General features: G+C 37.1%; 1 protein-coding gene across 6 annotated transcripts in view; it reads right to left on the reverse strand.

The window, feature by feature from the left end:
• The window catches only part of RALGPS1 (Ral GEF with PH domain and SH3 binding motif 1), a 749,724-nt gene that overhangs the window by 619,845 nt on the left and 106,015 nt on the right, over nucleotides 1–23,864 (reverse strand). For all 6 annotated transcript variants that reach the window (XM_074211544.1, XM_074211540.1, XM_074211539.1 and 3 more), the window contains 2 exons: nucleotides 9,865–9,999; nucleotides 1,485–1,592 (listed from right to left, as the gene is read on the reverse strand). In XM_074211544.1, the coding sequence (XP_074067645.1) occupies nucleotides 1,485–1,592; nucleotides 9,865–9,999 (243 nt within the window). The remainder of the gene's footprint in view (nucleotides 1–1,484; nucleotides 1,593–9,864; nucleotides 10,000–23,864) is intronic.

Below are 23,864 nucleotides of genomic sequence, written 5' to 3' on the forward strand. Positions count from 1 at the left end.
GATATCTGGTCTCAGACACTTAATAATTACCTAGCTGTGTGGCCTTGGGCAAGCCACTTAACCCCATTTGCCTTGCAAAAAAAAAAACCTAAAAAAAAAGGGACGATATCATCTTGCTAATCTCGTGTGGAACATACTAATGTTCTTTCCTTGGCCTTATACTAGTCAACAATTTCATCAAATGACTTGAATAAAGGCATAGATGACACTGTCATGATCACCATCATCATAATAGTAGTAATAATAAGTAGTATTGTTATAACATTTTAAGTTTTTCAAAGTGCTTTATATGTGTGCTTTTCAAATGATGTAATACACGAGACTACGTGGAGCAGCTAATATTTGGATGACAGACTAGATTGTTGTGATGAATCTAATATAAAATAAAATTTAATAACTTTTTAAAATGTAGTCTTATTCTTAGGTTCTAAAATTAATCATCAAATACAAGATGTGCAAAAAAAGAAACAAAATATTCTATGCAAAATACCTTGGTATTTTAGTGATCTACAGTCTCAGTATGCGCTGAGTGGGACATGGCAATCTTGAATTACATTAGGAAAGGCATAATATGAAGAGGTAGCAATGTGGGGTGGTGCTGATATCCTCTGCTCTGGTCAGAGTACAAATGGAATATTGTGTATGAAGTTCTGAAAAGACCACTGTTTTGGGACACTAGGAGAAGGACTCTGGTGGAAGGAGACTGACACAAGTTGATATCAATGGGAAACCAGCCAACATGGTGAAAGGACCAGATAACACATATCATAGGTGGATCTATTAAAGGAAGTAGGGATGTTTATCCTGAGAAAAAAAAAAAGAAAATCTTCATGTATTTGAAGGAATTCTACATGGGTGAAGTTGCAGAAAAGTAAGAGTTGGATGTAAAAAAAAAGAAAAACTTTACAATTAAGAGCTGTTCAAAACTATAATGAACAGGCTTCCTTTAAATGCCTAGGGTGTCACTGAAGGGATTCCTTTTCAGATCTAGGATGAATTAAATGCCCTTTTGGATCCATTACAGCTCTGAAGTTATGTGATTTTATGATACTGTTGGTACCTTACCTGCAGAGAAAGGGGTGATGTATTTTTTTAATTACATCTTTTAAAAATGTAATTCCTAATTAATGTTATCAAGAACTAGATATAGTAACTCATTAACACAGAGAAGAGAATATAGGGTGGGGGCTCAGAGAGCACTGGACCTGAAAATTGGGCTACCTAGAATTCCATTTCTGACACTATGAGTTCATGGCTAAGTTAAGCAATCTCTCTGAGTTTTTTCCTATGTAAGATGGGGATATTAATATCAGGGCAATCTATCTCATGAAATGGTTTTGAGAAAAGTGCTTTGTAAATCTATTTAAAAGTGCTATAGAAATATGTATTTTTCTAAATAATATGGCACCACTATCCTAACTATCCATCCCCATATCCGCCCCCATATGTCTTACATCCTCTAGAATGAGTTATATTCTACTTACAGCAAACTCTTCAGGAGTTACTTTCAATACATCAAACACAACAGCATCATAGCTCTTACTGGCGTAGTCACAGCTCCGTCCTTCCAGAGAGTCTGAGCTGCTGCTGCCCTGCAGAAAGGCAAGAAATAAGATGGAAATGTCTTGGTATGGAAGGTACCCCCAAACCAGTGACTTTTGAATTCTCCTAGCCTGGAGCTGCTCAAGGGAGGAAATATTGTATTTGATGCCCACATTAATAGAGAGTATTCATTTCAAATGTCAAAAAAACCTGGGTTTGAATCCCAGTTTTGTCCCTTACTCACTGCATGACTTCAAGGGAATCATTTCATCTCTCCGGGTCTCTATTTCCCCATCTTTAAAAGATACTGGTTGGACTGGATACCCTCTAAAGTCCCTCTCAGATCTAATATCTTATATTCTCAGATCCTTTCCCACTGTAATATTCTATAGTTCATGCTTTTAACATTCTATTGTCTAAAATCCCTTCCCACTCTAACATGGTATTCTAACATTTTAGTGGAATTAAGAGAATATGGAAAGCTTATCATGCAGTCTAACACCCTTGTTTCACAACTGAGAAAAAAGAAGGCTTGCCTAAGGTCACAGAGGTTCCAAAAAAGTGTAGTCAAGATTCTCAAGGCAGATCCACTGAATCCACATCCTGTGTTGTTGTGTTGCTTCTTTTTATGTCTTCAACCTTTCCAGTTCTAACATTTTATGATGCTGAGACTCAACTGATACAAGTGGCTCCTTTCTATTCTCTAAAAAGGGGGAGACTGTCTGGTGGTCTTGGGAAAGGATTAATAACTTTATCTCTGTCAAACATGGCCTGGCTTAAATCTCTCTCTCTCTCTCTCTCTCTCTCTCTCTCTCTCTCTCTCTCTCTCTCTCTCTCTCTCTCTCATTCTCTCTCTCTCTCTTTGTGTGTGTGTGTGTGTGTGTGTGTGTGTGTGTGTGTTTGTGTGTTATATTTAAACTTGAAATCAGTCTGGAAAATGTAACACAAAACACAAGGCAAGTTACTGTTAGAAAAAGCATTTATGTGGCAAGCAAAAACTCTCTTGAAATTAAAAGCCTGTTTGTTGGCAAAAGGAGGTACATACAGCACATGGGTTAGGTAGCCCTGAGTGAAAGCTATCTTTATTAGAATAGCCTAGATTAATAGGAGTACTGTGAATACTGAATTTTAAAGGAGATTCAAATAAACAGAATTTCCTATAAAATATTGGGTTAAAATCTCAAATGTTGCCTGCCCAGAATCCGCAGTTGTGGGGATCTTGGGGCATTACTCATACCATCCTGGGGAGTAGCCTTTTTCTATCTCTCCTCCCCCAAAGGGGGAGGCTCCAATTAATAAATGGTTTTATTCCTCCTAACTCAGAGGGTGGCTTTGGTGAGGTTTCCATTAACCTCACCGGTCTGGACTGGGACTTAGGGAATTTGCTTGCAGTTATTCCTTCTTGCTTCACTCTTTCCAAAATGGCAGCATCTGGGGGTGGGGGAGCATGCAGGCTTACTGGAGACTAGAGTGTATTCAGGCTAGCAAGGAAACCCCATAGTCAACAACTGAGAAATGTGAGGTTAGAGATGTGGACAGCAGTGAATTTCAATAGTCTCGTATCACAAAAAAAAATGAGCCCACTGTTTAAAAAGAATGCTTACCACTGAGGCAGCAAAGACTTTAATGACTAGGGCACTAAGACAAGTAATTTTTTTCTATCAATGGGGGAAGGGAGTTGTTTGTACTGAGGTCCCATCTATGTTCTATGTTCTAACATTCTATGGTCCAAAGTCCTCTTTCATTTCTAACATTCTACATTCTAATGTCCCATATAACTCAGAAAATCTGTGCTTATCCTTTAAAATTATTAAATTTATTATACAATATATAATATTATTTATTTGATAGTCTATAATTTAATCTGTTAAATGTATATAATAATTTACTATCCATATTATATTCTATGGTCTAACATTTTTCATTATAAGGTCTTTCCCACCTCTGATTTCCTATATTATATGATCCTTCCAACTTGAATATTCTATGTTATAAGATCCCTTCTAGCACTAACACTGTATTCTAAGAATTTTCCATCAACTCTGTGGTCCTTGTTTAAGGTTTTTGCATTATTCTCAGACAACCTCTGTAACTAGTGATTTTCTAAGCAGATTAATCTTTCAGTTCTTTCCTAGCTATTCATCTCTTCAAATCTCACTGCAACTACCACCACAGAACAGATTGGCAACCTCCAAATTCTAACTATTGCTAAATATTTTTCTGCGGTGTCTCAATTGTCTGAGCTATAGCCCCAGTCTATGGAAATGGCTTCTTCAACCAACTACCTTGGTTTCAGTCTCAAGGTCTTTCAATAATTAACTTGTGTCAACTTGGAAAGTCAAATAACATCACTGAAGCTCAGTTTTCTCATCTATAAAATGAATGTGGTGGTTATATTCAATTTTATCACTAAAACTTCTGAAAACTCCATCATTTTATTCTCAGAAACCAGATTCACAAAGTGAGAAGATTTCAGAAGTCAGCTAGTTGACTCAGGGGGATAGAGTGCTGGATCTGGAACCATCACTACCTGAATTCAAATCTATCTTCAGATGGTTTCTAGTTATGTGACTCTGGACAAATCATTTAACTCATGTCAGCTTCAGTTTCCTCATCAGTAAAATTGGAATGATAATAAAATATCACTTACCTCTGAGACTTTTTGTGAGGGTAAAATGATATAATATTTGTAAGTGTTTTGTAAACCTTATAATGCTACATAAATGCCAGCATTTTCTATTATTGTTATCGATTATTTTTACAAGTCATCTAGTTAGCTCCATATCTGAAAATGAATACTGTCTACAGAATTCCTACAATGAGTTTACAAGAAAAATATCTAGTTAATGCTTTATTGTCTCTCATCTCATCTCAAAGTTGGATCTTATGAATGGTACAGAAAAGGTAAGATGATATGGTGAAAAGAATAGAGTCAGAAATATGGGTTTAAACCCTGGTTTTTATACTTAACTATGAAATTTTAGCCAGGTCCCTTAATCTCTCAGCTTTGTTTCTCTATTCCACAAAAAAGATACAATAACACATTTAGTCCTTGCCTCATTGGGCTTTTGTGGTAAAGCACTTTGTAAACTTTGAAATATTACAGAATTGTGATCAATATATCTGGCTGAACCTCAGTCCATATTTTTTGGGGGGGGGTTAGAAAGTGTTAAAAAGATCTGGTTATTTAGGGCTCATTAAATTCATACAATTCAGTTGTTAATCTGATCTTAAGAAATCTGTCTACCAGGTTAAGCATGGACAGTATGAGAAATAGTTTCAATTCATAATGGGCTTGCAGAATTAGACTCTAAGCAGTTTATTCATTTCCCAAAATACTGCTCCTACAATTCTGGTACACTGCCACCAGGTGGCAGTAGTGTGCCATGGCAATATTGCCTTTATACACTTATATTCATAGGATTCTCAAATTGGAAAAGACTTAGAGATAAACACTCCGTCCAAAACCATAACTGTAATTTTGTTGTTTCTGTTGTTTGTCCTTCATTCTAGAAGAAGACCACAACATCAGGGAGTTGATGCCATGACACACTTGTGAATTGGATTTGAGTGAGGAGGGGCTGGGCTAAGTCACCAGCCTCACTTTCTCTTACAGAGTTATCTGGGTCCAGTGGCCAGATATGGATCAGGGCAATTGGAGATGGCCCTGGACATGAGGCAATCAGGGTAAAGTGACTTGACCAAGGTCACACGGCTAGTAAATGTCAGCCTCATTACTGTACAGAGATGGAGACAGGAGACCCAACAGTTTAACTTGCTGAAGGGATACAGAGGTAGTAAATAGCAAAACTCAGGCTTGATCCCACATCTTTGACTCTTTATGAAGTGTCCTTTTCCACTACACCAGGACATTTCCTTTATTTTGTTGTTGTTGAGTCATTTTCAGCAATGCCCAACTCTTCACAACTCCATTTGGGGTTTTCTTCCCAAAGATCCTGGAGTGGTCGCCCATTTCATTCTTCAGGTCATTTTACAAATGATGAAACTGAGAAAACAGGGTTAAATAATTTGCTCAGGATCACACAGCCAGTAAGTGTCTGTGGCTGACTTTGAACTCATGAAAATAAGTCTTCCTGACTCCAGGTCCCACACTCCATCTGCTTAACTGCTGATTTTAACACTATTAAGAAAACTCAAACAGAATATAAAAATTAACTTCTTGAAATATCATTTCCACACTAAATTTAAAATGGTACTGAAATGTGTTTTAAATTTATGACCCAGGAATTTTTAGAGAAATAAATTCTAAACTCTCCTTTAGTATTTAAACTCTAACACAATATCAGAAAGCCTTAATAGCTAGTTTAAGACACAGTTTTAATTGGAAAGCCTATTTTTATATGGATCCCTGAGTCTCAAAATTAGAAGAGATGTAGGTCATCTATTTTAACCCACATCTCAGCAATACTCCCCTCTATAGTATCTTCAACAAGTGTTTATCTTCTCTACATATTGCTTCAAATCCTCTTATGAAGGGAATCAACTACCTCCTGAAGCAATCCATTCCCCTTTTAGGGTTATCTCAAATCCTTTCCAGTTTCACATTGGCTTGACTACAAAAGTCTCTAGAATGCTTCCTGATTCATTGTCTTCTTCTTCTTGCCTTATGCTTGTTGTTGGTTTTCTTTCGAGCAGTACTTTCTAAACATTTTTTCCTATAAAATCCTAGAATGTAGAACAGTAGGTGAGGAAAAAATAGAATGTTGAAGCTAAAAAGAATCTTGGAACACCAAATGGTAGAGATGGGAGGGACCTTAGCACACAAAATAGAATATTACAATTAGAAGGATCCTTACATATCAACTCCTCCCACTCCTTCATTTTTCAAATGAAAAACTTGAGTGAATATGGGACTTGCATGTTAAAATGATTTTAAATTCTCATGGATTCCCTATAACAATATTAAGAATTAGCAGTATGTCAACCCTTCAGCTAAATAAAGGAGAATGTGCCCAAAATGTCATTCAACTTGAGAAATATGAAACCCTGATCCTTCCATTTTTTCCAATCCTAAAAAGTTTTTATACCATTCTGCTTCTAACTTTTTTCACTTCCCCTCACCTCTGCTTTTTAAAGGCCTTATTTCACCCTTCTATTTTTAATCATTAGTTTGTTCAAGAGCCTGGGTTTAAATCCAACCTCTGCAAATCTATGACATATAATTCCTTTTAAATAGATAATAAAACTATTATACAACTTTCTTTCCCCCCCTTCCTCCCATCCTAGAGATGACTACCATTAGATACAAATATGTATGTGCACATGTACATATATATATATATACATATATTTGCATTTATATATATATGTAAACCATTCTATATCATACTTCTATTTATCAGTTCTTTCTCTGGATATAGTTTCATGTTCAATCATCATTTTTCTGTTCTACTATGTTACAGAAATGCTTGTTTTATTTCTTAAGTTCAGAACAAAATTAAATTTAAAATATCATCTTAAAAAATCCCATGTCTGCTATTTGCTACCTATGTGATCTTGAGCAAGTTGCTTGATCTCTCTGAGACTCAGTTTCCCTTTCTGTAAGACAAAGGAAATCAGTTTTTTGACTTCTAAATCCCTTTCAATTCTACTATGTTCAGGGTTGTTTTTAGACTACAAATCTAACCTGCATGCAGTATTTAAAGTTACTTAAATTGAGTTTTATTGATTTATATTAGTAATGGATGTTTTTGAAACTTGGCTCCAAATTTGGATGTCTTAAACTGAACTCCAAAAGTTAAGGTTATTCTAAACAAAACAAAACAAAAAAAAAACAACCTGATTTGACTGCAGATGTATTTTGGATAACTGATGTGAAAGAGAATCCTGAGCTGACAAACTGTAACCTAAAGGGAGTCAGTTCCTTGGAAGGAATCAAATTCCAGTTGTAAATAAACTTGTGTACCTGCAGTCCACCATCCTAGAGATACCAGGTTACAAGACAAACAAATGGCAGGCAGGGTAAGAAAGGTTAGGCATGTTGAGGTTGATGACCTCTTAGAATCACTACTACTCCTTACCAACTCCAAATAACATACAGTCATAGAAAATGAAACCCCAAGAGGGCAGGTGGTTTCTCCCACAATCACACAGCAAAGTCTGTAGCAGAGCCAAGACTTTGAACTGAAGATTCCTGGAACCTAGTCCAAAACTTGCGCTATAACTGCCTCCTCTTAATCATTCCAAAACTATTGAAACAGGATCCTATAAGGACTGAGATCAAGAAAGATTGAGATCTGCTCGAGGTGACAACAATGAGATTACAGCAATCCTAGTAGAACCAAAATGCCCTTGCTAGGTTTCCTGTGTAAAAGCTAAGGACCATGCTCAGATATTGATAGATGGAAGATGCAGGGGGTGGGGAAGAGAGAATGGGAAACAACATGAAGTAGGCTTTTTAAATTGCTAGTTTTTTGAGAAACTGGTTCACCTAGATTTTTACTTGATTATTTCAAGTGATCATGTATAAGCAACCAGAAATAATTGTTGTTTGTCCTTTGTTCCTGAAGAAGACCACAACTTCAGGGAGTTGATGTCATGACAAGCACATGAAATGGATTTGAGTGAGGGGGAAGGTGTGCTAAGTCACCAGCCTCACTTTCTCCTCCAGAGCCTTCTGGGTCCAGTGGCCAGATATGAAATCAGAATGACTAGAGATGGCCCTGAATTTGAGGCAATGGGGTTAAGAGACTAGTCCAAAGTCATTTGGCTAGGAAGTGTCAAGTGTCTAAGACTGGATTCGAACTCCTGTCCTCTTGACTCCAAGGCCAGTGTTCTATCCACTGAACCACCTAGCTGAAACAACCAAAAAAAGCTAGAAAGGAAGGAAGGTGACAGTCCCACTTCCAGACCACAACTGGAATACCATATGTAGCCTTGGAAACATTTTAGCAAAGACAATGACAAGTTGTCATGTATCCAAAGAAGAATGATTAGGACAGCAAAGGGAACCAAAGGATTATTTTATGGGAACTGTGACTATTTAGCCTAAAACAGAGTAGAAGCATTTAACCTGGGGGTTTGTGAACTTTTTTAAAAATTATTTTATAAAAATTCTTCATTATAATCAGTTTCTTTTGTAATCCTAAATATTTTATATATTTTAAAAAATTATTCTGAGAAGGGGTCCAAGGGAGTTACCAGATTGCTAAAGGGGCTCCAACACACAAAAAAATTGAGAAAACACATAGTTTTTCTGACAATTATCTTTAAATATCTGAATAGATGTCTTAAAGAGGTAATAGAACTGTTCTGCATTTATTAAGCAAGCACCAAGTTAAATATTGGGATTACAAAAACAAGCAAAAAAGAAAGACAGTCCCTGCTCTCAAGAAGTTTACAATCTAATGGGGAAGAAAACAAAATAAAGGTGAAAAGGGGGTTTGGGGTGAAGGAGGAAGTGAGGGGGCATGACAGAGAAGTCTAGAAGACAGAGCATGGTGGGAAATGAAGAGATGACTAGCTTGGGAGCTTTGCATAAATGAAGATTCTGGGAAAAGCCCTCTACCTCCAGTCAGAAAGAAGAGCTCTAGGTGCAGAGGAAAAGACCCAGATATATTGTCCCAGGACTGAAGGATGAATATGATGCTGCAGAGATAGAATTAGAGGAATGTATGGAAGAGGAAAGGGTTTGGATTCTATAATTCTAATTAGAAAAATCAGACTACTTACTGCTCAATATATGTGACCACAATACCTCTTGAGTTTTTCTGGTCAATATTTGGACTGTACAGATGTACCCAGACTGAGGCTATTATGTAGGCAAGGAATTCACTTTCTATTGAGAACTTTAAGGATCAAGAAAGGGAAATCAGCAGATGAAACCAGTTGAAATCACAACCTATTTTGGTATATGTTACTTATTTACAATCAGTAGTGTGTTCTGAAATGTCCAGGGCCTTTGCAGACTTTCTTTAGGTAAGTGCCAATCATTTCTTACCATCTCAATGAAACATGGCATTCGTGACATTGGACAAGTTGTGAATATTTATTTTAATTTGAAATGAGCAACTTCAAAAAATATACTGAAAGTCAAGGCTTGATTTATTTAAGACTGTCCCCCAAATATAACAACTCGGCAGCAGCTGGCTCCTGTGGGGGTAGGAGGAAGTCTGAGCACTTAGAATGACAGCATTCATTGGAGCCTGCAGTCAAACACAACTCTGTTCAGGAGGTAGCAGCCGAGCATGCCCCCTGGCAGCAGGGAGTCCCTCCCAGGCCAAAGTAAGCTGGCATTGCTCAGCAGGTATGGCTACCCCACTGCCTCCCCCAACCTGTCACCTCCCCCAGTCGGCATCTTACCTGGGGAGTCGCAGAGGTGACCAGAACATTGGCCATCAGGCCATTCCGTTTATACATGCTCTCACCAGGCCTTGGTGGGGTGGGGTGGGGTGTCAGGGCCACCTCAGTCGATGACACAAAATGCAGGGAGGATTCCTGGAAGACAAACAAGTTCATGAAAATTAGCTTTCAAGGACACACACACACACACACACACACACACACACACACACACACACACACACAAACAGCTTCACCAAAGCTGTAGTATTGAAATTTGTCTCTGAAGAAGAAATCTGTAGATAAAGCAGTAACAGTGAATAGTCATTCTCTAGTGACTTGAGTCAATCAATCAGCAAGCACTTATTAAGTGTCTCTTGTGTACCAGACACCCCTCTCCCCCACCAGTCTTGGTGTTAGGTTAAAAACACAAATAAAACAACAATCTCTGGTGACATAGAGCTTAACTTCTAATGGGGGAGAGAAGAAGTCCATACATACATTTATCTTGAATAAAGGGAATAAATACTAGGTACTTAAATATGCTAGTTTGGAAAGGAGGATATAAGCAATTGAGAGGGGACAACAGGAAAAACTTCACATAGAAGGTAGCACCTGAGAAGCATCTTGAAGGAAGAGAGGGACTTTGTGAAGCAAAGATGAAGATGAGCATTGCATAGAAGGGAATGGGCAGTATAAAAGTGAGAAAAGTAATGGATTCCTGCCAATGAAGATCAGAGACTGACCATTTAGGGGGAATCACAGAGCAGAGTTGGAGTGGTGGGTAGTATAATATTCAAAGAGATCCAGAAAAATAGACTGAAAACAAGTTGTGAAGGATTTTAAAAGCTAAACAGAGGAATTTCTGTTTTATCCTGGAGACAAGAGTCATGGGTGTGTAGAGGAGTGACATTATCATATTTGTATTAAAAGAAAATTCCTTTGGCAGCAAGGTGAGAGATAGGTCAGAATAGGAGGAGTCTTGAGGCAGGGAGACCAGTTAGGAAGCTGTTGCAATAATATAAGTGAGAGATTTATTACCTCTGAAGTGGCTGTGGAAGTAGAAAGCAGTAAAATATGAGAGAAGCAGAAATAGAGGGAGAAATGACCAGATCTGGCAACTAATCAAGATACATGGGGTGAAAGAAAGTTAAAAAACTGAAGATAATACTGAGATTATGAACCTGGGAAAATGGAAGTATGGTAGTACTTTGAACAGAAATAAGGAAATTATAAATTTGGGAGGGGTGGAGAAAAAGACAAGTTTAGCTTTTGGTATATTAAGTTTGAGATGTTTCTAGAACTGATGATGCAGGTCTGGAATTCAAGGCAGACATCCAAGCTGGATTTGTAGATATCAGATGAATCTACATGGCAATGATATTTAAGTTAATTGGAGTTGTGAAATTTCCGAAAAAGAGTGGAGAGAGGGAGAGAGAGAGAAAGAAGAAAAGGATCCATGGGTGATGAGAAATCAGAAGAAGAGAAAGAATAATCAGACAAGTAGGAGAAGAACCAGGAGAGAGTAATGTCATGAAAAGGAGAGAGTATCTAAGAGATGATGGTCAACAGACCAGTTAAGAAAGTAGAGGATTAAGAAAAGATTATTGGATTTGATAATTAAAGTATCATAGATGACTTAGATAGAGCCAAGATGGTGGAGTGGATGGAGCTAAACTCTTATTAATATTCTTTTCCAAATAATTTTAAAACGATGCTTCAAATTAAATTTTGGAGCTACAGGGTCAACAAAAGTTTGGACTCAGACTTTTTTTTTCATCTTAAAACTTGAGAAGACTGCAAGAAAGGGCTGTGATGCTGGGGTAGAAGCAGTAGCAGAGTTCACTTGGTAACAGGGAGGCCATGGACCTTGGCAGCAGCTTCATGATCTCTCAGCTCAGAAATGGGAAGAGATGACAAGCAATAAGAAAGACATTAGAGAGGACTCTTTAATGGCACTGATTGGCATTTCTATGGCCCATATGCATTTCTGAGTCACAGAGTTTCCAACTCTCTAAGTTGGAGAAAAGAGCTTATAACCAGTCACAAGGGAGCAGGAGCCTTGGGCACAGTTCCAAGGCTGAGCAGAGCACCATTGCTTGCAGCTTCAGAAAAGCAGAAGACCTGGTCACAGTTCAAGGACCAATGGGAATGCTAGTGCTTGCAGCTCTAGGAGAGCAGGGGCCCTTCCTGGGTAAAGACCAGAGCACAGACCAGGAGATTTGACTACACCTCTCCCCAGATCACACCATGTTGAAAGCACTGAAAACTTGTAAACTCCCCAGAAGTAGCTCTAAAAAGAGTAGTATGAAAAAGCTTAAAGCTTCGGACAATGCCTCCCCAACTCCTGTTAAACAAAGTCCAATTTTAACATAAATTTCAAAGTCAAGAAATAGTCTGGAGGGATGGCTAGGTAGTACAGTGCATAGAGCAATGGCCCTGGAGTCAGGAGTACCTGAGTTCAAACACTTAATAATTACCTAGCTGTGTGGCCTTGGGCAAGCCACTTAACCCCATAGCCTTGCAAAAACCTTAAAAAAAAAGAAAAAAGAAAAAGAAAGAAATAGTCTGGGAAAATAATCAAACAACAACAACAACAACAAAAGAACTTGACCATAAAAAGTTACAACAATGGTAGGGAAGACTGAGACATAAACTCACAAGAAGACAGCAATGTAAAAATAGCTATAAGCAAAATCTCAAAGGAAAAATGCTAATTGAAAACAATCCCAACAAGAATTCTTAGAAGATTAAAGAAGGAGATGATGAGTAAAGAAAAAAATGAGGAAAGAAATGAAAGTGATGCAAGAAAATTTTGAAAAGAAAATTAATAGCTTGATAAAAAGAAAAATTGAAAAATACTAAAAAAATCCTTAAAAGCCAGAATTAGCCAAATGGAAAAAGAGTTACAAAAGTTCAATGATGAAAATAATTCCTTAAAAATTAGAATTTGAAAAAATAAAAAAAATTTAAAAAATTAGAATTTGACACTGGAAGCTAATGGTCCCATGAGGCATCAAGAAACAATAAAATAAAGTCAAACTATGAAAAATAGAAGTAAATATGAAATAATTCCCTTTGAGAAATTGAATCAGAAAACAGACTGAGGAGAGAAAATTTAGGAATTATTGGACTACCTAAAAATTATTATCAGAAAAAGAACTGAGAGATCATATTTCAAGAAATTATTTAGGGAAAACTCCTCAATATCTTAGATCTAGAAGGTAAAATAGACATTCAAAGAATCTTCTAATCACTTCCTGAAAGATACCAAAATGAAAATTATGGTCAAATTCCAGAGCTTCCAAATCAAGGGGAAACTATTGCAAGTAGCCAGAAAGAAACAAACATTGTAGAGTCACAATGATATAAGAGTTAGTAGCTACCACATTAAAAAAGCAATGACTTGGGATATAACATTCTGAAAGGCAAAGGAGTTAGGATCACAGTCAAGAATAACTCATGCAAGAACACTGAGTATAACCCTTCAGGGAAAATGTATATTCAATGAAATAAAGGATTTTCAAGCATTCCTGATGAAAATACCACAGCTGAAAAAAAAACTTGACATTTACAAGACTCAAGAAAAGCATAAAAAGGTAATCATGAAAGAGAAATAATAAGGGACTCAAGTTTAAACTGTTCATATTCTTATAAGGAAAGATTTTACATGTAACTCCTAAAAACTTCATCAGTTAGGGCAGTTAGAATGAGAGCATAGGGGCAGCTAGGTGGCGCAGTGGATAAAGCACTGGCCCTGGAGTCAGGAGTACCTGCATTCAAATCATCTCAAACGCTTAATTACCTGGCTCTGTGGCCTTGGGCAAGCCACTTAACCCCATTTGCCTTGCAAAAACCTAAAAAAAAAAAAAAAAAAAAAAAAAAAGGAGAGCATAAACAGAGAACATGAGTGTGAGTAGATTATGTTGGGATGATCTAAAAATTGAAGTGGTGAGGAAAAGCGGTATACTAGAAAAAAGAGGAAATAATAAAAATGGGGGGGCGGAATTTATCACACAAAAGAGGCACACAAGAAAGTCACAAACTTTTACAGTGGAGGGGGAAAGAGAGGGTAGTGGCAGGCAATGCTTGAACCTCACTCTCATTAAAATTCATTCAAAGAGAAAAGAACATACATACACATTCTGCTGTGTAGAGAGCTTGATCTTACCCAACAAGGAGGTGAAGGAAATAAGAGAAAGGAGGAGGATAATAAAAGGGAGAATGGATTAAGGGAAGCATGGATCAGAAGCAAAATAAAAAGATTTTTGAGAAGAGAGAGGATAAAAAGAAAGAGATAAAAAATAAACAAAAAAGGGATGGAAGAAAATACAGTTAGTAATCATAACTAGGAATGTGAATGGGATGAGTTTATCCATAAAAGGGAAATAACTTAGAGAGTGGATTAGAAACTAGAATCCAACAACATGTTGTTTATATGAGATACATTTGAAACAGAAAGACACAGATATAAAATAAGGGGTTTAGAACTATGCCCAAAGGATTATAAAACTGTTCATGCCCTTCAACTAAGCAACACCACTTCTAGATCTGTTACAAAGAAAAAGCAAAAGGACCTAATTGTACAGCAATATTTATATCAGATCTTTTTGCAGTGGCAAAAAAAATTAACCATTGAGGAAATACTCATCACTTACAAGATGTGGCATATGATTGTGCTGGAGTACTATTATGATAAAAGAAATGATGATTTCAGAAAACACGGAAAGACCTCTATAAACTGATGCAAAGAGAATTGAGTAGAATCAGATCATTGTGAACTGTAACTGCAAAATTGTAATGCTGTTCAATTGTGAAAGACTTAGTTGCTTTGATTAATATAATGATTCAAGGCAATTTCAAAGGACTCATGTTGAAAAAATGCTATCCACCTCCAGAGAGAACTGATGAATTCTGAATGTATACTGAAGTATAATTTTTCACCTTATTTTCTTGCTTTTTTGTGTTATGGCTAATACAGAAATAATATTTTTACATGAATTCACAAAGATAATGGATATATTGCTTGCCTTCTCAGTAGATGTGGAGGGGCTAGAAAGGGGAGAGAATTTAGAACTCGATATTTTTTAAATTAAAAATCACAAAATAAATTTGAAGAATTTTTTTTTAAAAAAAGACTACATTGGTAACTTTGAAGAGAAGTTTCAATGGAGTAATGAGGTCAGAAGACAGATTATAAAGGGCTGAAGACTGAGTGGGAGGGGAAGAAGTGACAGCAATGAATATAAACTGCTTTTTCTGAAAATCTACCTGAGAAATAGATGAGAGAAACTTCTTTCTACCCTTAATTTTAATACCTTCTATCTGTTGATTATCTCCAATTTATCCTGTATATGTCACATTTGCTTGTTGTCTTCTCAATTAGAATTTATGTCCACAATGACTAGTTTGTAATAGGTGCTTCATAAATGTTTACTGACTGAGAGATATAAAATTATATCCTGAATAAATCTTTTCATTTATGTGCAGGACTGCATTCATATATACTTGTGTGTATAGAAGCACCTGTTTTTGTAACTATATAAATAACTGTGTTCATATATACTTGTGTATATAGAAGCACCTATTTTTGTAACTATATAAATAACTATTCTTAAGATTCCCCTCCCTGAGAAAGGCTTTAAAAGCAGCTTCAGGCAAAACTACCCTGTTCCCATCCCAAACATATCCACTGAAGCCTGAAAGGTCAGATAATCTAGAGTTTCAACCACTTCCCCACTTTTCTATATGCTCTCCTTCTATACCATATTTATCCACCCAACCCTTCCTTAAAAAGTAATGGGGCGGGGGTGAGGTCTTACTGACAGATGTTAAACTCTTAACAGAGCTCCAGACAGGTTAAGGACATTTTCACAATCACAACAGAGCCCCAGACAGGTTAAGGACATTTTCACAATCAATCAACAAGCATTTACTTATAAAGTTATTATTTACTATTTTCCAAATACTATGTTAAATGCTAAGAATAGGGAAAATCAAAAACAGTCCTGGCTCACCAGAATCTTCTAATGAAACAGGCACATTTACATATATGGGTAGCTAGGTAGTGCAGTGGATAGAGCACTGGCCTTAGAGTCAGGAGGACAGGAGTTCAAATCCTGCCTCAGACACTTGACATATATTAGCTGTGTGACCTAGGGAAACCTTGACTGACTCAGATCCAGGACCATCTCTAGTAATCCTGATTCAGATTTGGCCACTGGACCCAGAAGAAAATGAGCCTGAGTAAGCACAGTATGCCCTCACTCAAATCTAACTCATGTACTTGTCATGGCAACACCTCCCTAATGTCATAGTCTTCATCAAGAATGAAGGACAGGGGGCGGCTAGGTGGCGTAGTGGATAAAGCACTGGCCTTGGAGTCAGGAGTACCTGGATTCAAATCCGGTCTCAGACACTTAATAATTACCTAGCTGTGTGGCCTTGGGCAAGCCACTTAACCCCATTGCCTTGAAAAACTAAAAAAAAAAAAAAAAAATGAAGGACAAACATAAAAATTGTCATCATAAAAAGATATTTATGTATGTGTATGTGTATGTGTATGTGTATGTGTATGTGTATGTGTATGTGTGTGTGTATGTGTATGTGTATGTGTATGTGTATAGCTTGAGGAGGACCAAAAAAAGATCTAAAGAAGATGCTGCTTATGCTAAAGAATTCTAACAGTTGAAGGTGAGGAAGTGGTGTGTTTGAACACAGGTGGTAGATGACCTTTGCAAAAGCATTAAGATTGGGAGTTGCAAGTCTGGTGTCCTGAGAGAAAGTAAAAAGATAAAAATGACTAGAACATAGAGTATACAGAGAAGAATTAAATAAAAAAAACTGGAGAGACAAAAAGGAGCCAGGTTGTAAAGATCTTTAAAAGCCAAACAGGAATTTATATTTGGTCTTAGAGGTAATAGGAAGCCACTGAAGTTTATGGAGTGGGCAAGGAGAGGGAAGAGGTAGGAGGAGACATGGGTAGGCCCATATTTTAGCACCTCTGATCTTTACCAAGTTCACTCCTCTCTTTGACTCTTCTTGATTCTCAGTCTCATTGGACCACTCTGCCCCATAAATGCCCTCTCCTTCACCCTCAAACTATACAAAAATACATTCATAAGCCTTGAAGCTGTGACAATGTCAAACATGAATGACTCATTCTGATCCCTCACTATAATTTGTAATGGTGACAACACACTAGACTATTCTCTAAAATCTTAGAAAGTCAATATAAAATTGACTAGGGAAACTTCTCCACCAGGACTACTGCTCATCTGTGCAATGACCTAATACAAAAGTCGACATACCCATCTGCCAATGTCTGCAAACACTCTGGGACTCCTGGACTCAAATCAATGGAAGGGAAGAAAAAGCCTGCAATTAACATGATGGCTAAATAATTGACTTTTATTTGACTGCCACAGTAAATCCTGGCACATATGCCTTCTAACTTACACAAGCTAAAAAAGTCAATTAAAACCCACTGTTTGGTAAAATTTCACATGATTTTACGTTATTCCATGAACAGTGATGATGATGATGATGATAATTAGTAGTAGTAGTAGTAGTAGCAGCAGCAGCAGCAGCAGTATTAAACATTCACTTATATAATAAATTTGTATAAATCATTAGCAGGTCTCCTAGAGGGACCTTCTAATTCAAAAATATTTATATGCCACTATAAAAACATTTATTTTTAATACTCTTGGGCAGCTAGGTGGTGCAGTGGAAAGAGCACCAGCCCTGGAGTCAGGAGTACCTGAGTTCAAATCTGACCTCAGACACTTAATAATTGCCTAGCTGTGTGGCCTTGGGCAAGCCACTTAACCCCATTGCCTTGCAAAAAAAAACCCTAAAAAAGAAAACTCTAAAACATTCTTCAAACTACTTTTGCATAGAGAGAACACTCCTTGGGACTAAGGAAAGTAAAAAATTTCAATAAGGCATGACCCCTGCCCTCATGGAGCTCACAGTCTAGTAGTGCAATATGACTAAAACATGGGAAATAATTGCAATATATGACAAAACACTGTGAAAAGCAGCATGTCATATGAAGAGGTACATTTTATTAAATGCCTTCTGTATTCAGAAAAGCAGAGAAAAAATAGCTATTACACAGTCCTCATAAAGATTATGCTTCGGAATGGAAATAGAACAAACAAAGATGACCACTATAAACAATAATGGACAGGTCATAGCTTTGGAGTTGAAAGGAGCCTCAGAAATCAGCCAGTCTTGCTACCTCATTTTACAGAGAAGATACCCAGAAAGAATGGACTTGTTCAATGACTTTTAGGTATGACAAAATGGCAAAAAAGTATTGGCCTTGAAGTTAGCGGACTAGGGTCAAATTCTGCCTCTGACACTACCTCTAAGACCTTGGGAAAGTCACTCAGGTCTCAGTTTCTTCACTTTAATATGAGAGTATTCAACTAGATAGCTTCTGAGTCTATAGCTCTAAGTCTATGACCAATTCAAACCCCAGGCAGACAACCCATTATGCCAGCTTACTCTTCATGATAAAGGGCGTACAAGAAAAGTATTATTCCAGGATCAACTGGGGAAAAATTACTTAAGATAGAGAAAGACCTTGTCATGTTAAGCCCTTGAACTGCAGGAGTACTGAACTGGGTTTACCTTATCACTGTGATTGGGGCAACTAGATAGCAGAGTGGATAGAGCACTGGCCTTGGAGTCAGGAGAACTGGAGTTCAGACACTTAACTAGCTATGTAACCTTGGGCAAGTTACTTACTCTGATTTCCAGGGTCATCTCCAGTCATCCTGAATTATATCTGTCCTATGGACCCAGATGGCTCTGGAGAAGAAAGTGAGGCTGATGACTTAGCACAGCACCCCCTCACCAAATTTATTAATTCATGTGTTTGTCTTGGCAGCATCTCCCTGATATCATGGTCTTCTTCCATAACAAAGGACAAATATCATCATCATTGTGATTACAAAGATCAAATACCAATAATTGGAAGGATGCCAGGTGAGAACCCTAACTCAACCAATTCAATTCACTAAACATTGATTAAACCCCTGTGTAGCAAGGATTTAATGTAGCTTGAATTTAATGTAGCTTGAAATGAAGGGGAGGGGAAAGAAAAAAAAGGAGAGGGAGGAGAAAGAGACAGACAGACAGACAAAGAGACAGAGAGAGAAGAAGAAGAAGAAGAGGGGAGAGGGGGAGGGGGGAGAGAGAGAGAGAGAGAGAGAGAGAGAGAGAGAGAGAGAAGATGAGAAGGAATAAAGAGGGGATTAGACAAGAGAAAAAGAGAGGGATTCCTCTCTGAGAAAGTTCAAATATTTTCCTCCATCAGATTTCATAAAAGAGAACCACAGCTACAAGTAGAGTACCAGTACTACCACTTTTGTCCATCAAATTGTTAACTTTCCGGAGCTCAATTGCAGTTTAGCATGGTCTATTATGGGAGTCTCTCCCATATCATCCCACCCTATTATTACAACTACCACTACCCACTACTCTTACTATTACTACACCATCCTAGTTTTGCAATTTCCTAGCAGTACAATTTTGGGTAAATAGTCTTACTCTCTGGACTTCAATGTCCTCATATGTAAAATGGGAATAATGTGTGCTACCTACCCTCATACAGTAGTTGTAAAGTGATAATTTCATAAATTTAATAAATTTAATTCACTCAAGAAATGTAATTAACATTTTCATCCCATTAGACTATTTTGATTTAAGAGTTACATATTTTGAATAGCAATAATAACAAAAACAATAATCACTCAAATCACAACATAAGACTAAGGATTTCCGAAAGCTTAACAGAGAGAATTCAATATAAAAATAGCTAACCTGGAACTTATTTATAAATCTTAGAATATGTGCCATATAAATGATAATGTAAATGGAAAGAATGGAATGGAATCTCAGAAAAGAACCAGAGTAACAATGTGTCAATGTTTCCTCAGCATGGCCCAAGAAGAAGGAGTTTGGAGTCTAGACAACCTATTATGGCTCTTTAGACAAAAATATCCCTAGAATGGAAAAAGGAAATTAAGCAGGCTACCATGATTTTATGGAAATATCCCTTAGGAATATCCAATTCTCTTTCAATTCTACATTCACCAAGAAATCTTTTGATTTAGTGATTTTGTCTTCGGAGTGAACATACCTTTGGGAAAAAGTCATGAATTACATGAAACTAATCTTGTGATTAGTGTCACATGTCACCACAGGATCATGTTCCTTGGATCTAGAATTGACCTTAAAAAAATACCTAGCCCTAACTCATTTAACAAAGGAGGAAACTGAGGTCTAGAGAAGGGAAATTATACAATTCGCCAAGATTCAAATTCAGTGCTTCTAAAACTCTAAATCTAGTGCTATTTATACTACACCATGGTACCAGAAAATTTTGAATTGCTATTATTGTTGTTTTTGCCAGTCATATCTTTCCCATTGTTGTTGGCCCATTTCACTCATGTCCAACTCTACCTGAATCCATTTGGGGTTTTCTTGGTAAAGATTCTAGAATGATTTGCTGTTTACTTTTTATAGCTTAGGAAACTAAGGCAAACATGGTTAAGGAACTTGACCAAGGTCACAGAGCTGTGTATCTCTGATTCAGGCCCAGCATTTCTTCACTGTGCCACCTAGATGCCTCTGACAAACTAGCACTTTGGTTTATCAATCAGCCTTTTGGCAATTAGGTGGCATTGTAGATAGAAGGTTGGTCTTGGAATCAGGAAGAATTGAGTTGAAATCCTATCTGAAATATTTGTGTGACATGAGGCAAGTCACAATCTCTCAGTCTCAGTTTCCTCATGTGTAAAATGGGAATAATCATAGCACCTACCTCTCAGGATAGCTGTATTAAATGAAATAATAAATTTAAAATATTTAACAAATCTTAAAACATCATATAAATGTTAACTATTATTAGCATTCATTATAACCTGTTGAAATTTGTGTACCATTCCAAAATCCTGAAAGAAAGGTAATGTAAATATTATAGTCAGTATTTTAATAGTGATGAAAAGAAACTCAGAGACCTCTAACCTGCCCTCTGTTACATAGCTAGTAAGTATCAGGCTATCTTACTAGTTTGACCAGTAAATAAAGATTCTCAGAGGTCTTATAATTCTGTGGTAAACTGAATGGATCCAAAACAAAGAAGATGATAATTCTACTATCTGGCGTGGCCTATATTCACAGAAGCACATTTTAAAAAGAGCATTAATTGACTGGAATGTGTTGGGTCAAGGAGGACAGAAAGAGATGAGAGAGGAGACCATATGAAGGCCAGTTGAAAGGCATGAGAATATATAGGTTGGAGAAGAGATCTGTGGAATTGGATCACATAATCATTATCATTAGGTATTTTAAGGATTGTCAAATGAAAAAAGAATGAGAACACTACTCTTGCTTGGCAAAGAAGTCAGACTTGGGAGCAATGCTGTTAAGCTCAATATGGTTCAATCCATAGCCCAGGACCTCTAAGCTTTGTACTTAACAGGCCATGTTCAATCATGAGGTAGTTCTTCAAATCATATATCTTTGGGCTGATTTTGTCTTTCCTTTGGAAAAAAATTATGGCTTGAATATCATGGGTGAGACTCTACATCTCCACAGATATGGAGGAAAGGGTTCCTAGATCCTATGTCAGTACTCAAAAACATAATGCTATATAAAGTATAAAATATAGAAAATACATAAAGTAATCCCTCAACAATCAGTATAGTTCTCCTTCTACAGGGGGATCCTATATTTTTCCCTGGTGCTTTGTAGTACCCCAACTCATAGTGTTATGTGGCTTGAATTTCCTTCAAAAAGAAAAATCAAATTTGAGCGTTATAATGGCAACTCCAAATACTCTGGTAAAGTTTCATATAGACATTCAAACTTATGATAATATCCAAAAGAAGGGATTCTAGAAAGACAAAACCCTTCCCATTTCTCTTCCTCTGTCCAGATAACTCATGATGATAGTGAAAGGCAAAAACTAGGTCCTAAGCTATTCCCAAATCATGTCTCTGCCTCTTAGTATTCCCAGGATTATCTCTTGCCAAGAGGTTGTTGGTATGTAAGGTACCCCCACTTTACTCTCTAAAAAGGGTCTCAGAACATTCAAACTAAGGTTACTAGAGAGGCAATCCTGAAGCTGACATGGGTCAAGAATTCTTCTTTCTCTACAATCCCCATTCAGAAACTCCCACTACATGCTGGGGTAGTTCTTTTATCCTAGGACCATGTAATTGAAAGCATGTGCAACTACAACATGCCTCTACCACTAGTTATTCAGGACTAGTTCCAGGTCCTCAAAGAATAGAAACTTGTGGTCTAAGAACTTTCTCTTCAAACTCCACCCTTGCTTCCAGTTATTGACATTCCTTGGGAAATAAAAGAGTTAGTTTTTGGTGGAACATACCAAAACTCCAGTATCCTACCCCCAAAGTATTCAAAAAAATTTTCTCTCAGGTCTTTGGTTTCTTACTTATGCTCAGTTTCCTTAAAAAATGGGATTTCCAGGGCGGCTAGGTGGCGCCGTGGATAGAACACTGACCCTGGAGTCAGGAGTACCTGAGTTCAAATCAGGCCTCAGACACTTAACAATTACCTAGCCATGTGGCCTTGGGCAAGCCACTTAGCCCCAATGCCTTGTAAAAAAACTAAAAGGGGGGATTTCCAAATCCAAAATGAAGGTTCACTAATAGAGAAACATAAGGTAAAACACCTTTAAGGTAACATCTCACACTCATTAGATGGGTAAAGATGACAAAAAGGGAAAATGACAAATGCTATGAGGCTGTGGGAAAACAGGTACATTTTCAAACTGTAGGTGGAGTAATGAATTGATCCAGTCTTTCTGGAAAGCAGTTTAGAATTATGCCCCAAAAGCTATTAAACTGAGCTTGCCCTTTGAACCAGTGATGATGCTATTAGGTCCATATCCCCAAAGAAATCAAAGAAAGATGGAAAGAACCCATATGTACAAAAATATTTATAGAAGCTCTGATGGGGTTTTTTTTTACCTTTATTCTTGAAGAAGATCATGACATCAGGAAAGTGATGTCATGACAAGCATATTAATTGGATTTGAGTGAGGAGGTGCTATGCTAAATCACCAGATTCACTTTCTCCTCTGGAGTCATCTGGGTCCAGTGGTCAGATATGAATCAGGACAACTGGAGATAGCCCTGCATGGGAAGTAATCTGGGTTAAGTGATTTGCCCAGTGTCCCACAGCTAATATTTGGCAAGTGTCTGACGATGAATTCAAACTCCCACCCTCCTGACTCCATAAAATAGTGCTCTATCCACTGCACCATCTTGCTGCCCCATATATGGATATATCAGCTCTAAATGGTATGGCAAAGAATTTGTAAATTGAGGGACTGTCCATCATTTAAGAGATAGTTGAACATATGGTAAATGAATGTAATAGAATACTACTTTGCTATAAGAAATGATGAAGAAAAAAGTTTCAGAAAAACCTGGGAAGACTTATATAAGCTGATGCAAGGTGAAGTGAGCCAAACTAGAGGAACAATGTACACAATAAGAACAATATCACAAAGACAAAAACTTTGAAAGGCTTAGTAATACTGTTATACAAAATAACCAAACACAATTCCAGAAGACTTGTATTTGAAAATGATGCCTGCCTACAAATAGACAGTTGATGGACTCAGAGTACAGGTTGAAGCTTGTACTATTTTTGGTTTTCAATAGTGAAGGAGGGGGTTGGGGGAAGTTTATTTTCTTGACTCGACATTTGTAATGGGTTTATGTTTCAAGATTTCTCAATGGCAGGGGTGGGGGATAGAATTTGGCCCTGAAAATAAAATAAAATAAAACATAATTTTAAAAAACTAGAAGATGGGTGACCACTTGGGGCTGTTATAGAAAGGATTTTTATCCAACTCTAAGATTATGAGATTATGTTTCCTAGTTCTCCATGATCTTTTGAATGGGCATCAGGCCACCATCACTTTTTGCAGGTACACAAAAAAATATTATCTTCATTTATTAATTGTTTAA

This window comes from Macrotis lagotis, chromosome 1 (genome assembly GCF_037893015.1).
Source record: "Macrotis lagotis isolate mMagLag1 chromosome 1, bilby.v1.9.chrom.fasta, whole genome shotgun sequence".
NCBI classification, from domain to species: domain Eukaryota; kingdom Metazoa; phylum Chordata; class Mammalia; order Peramelemorphia; family Peramelidae; genus Macrotis; species Macrotis lagotis.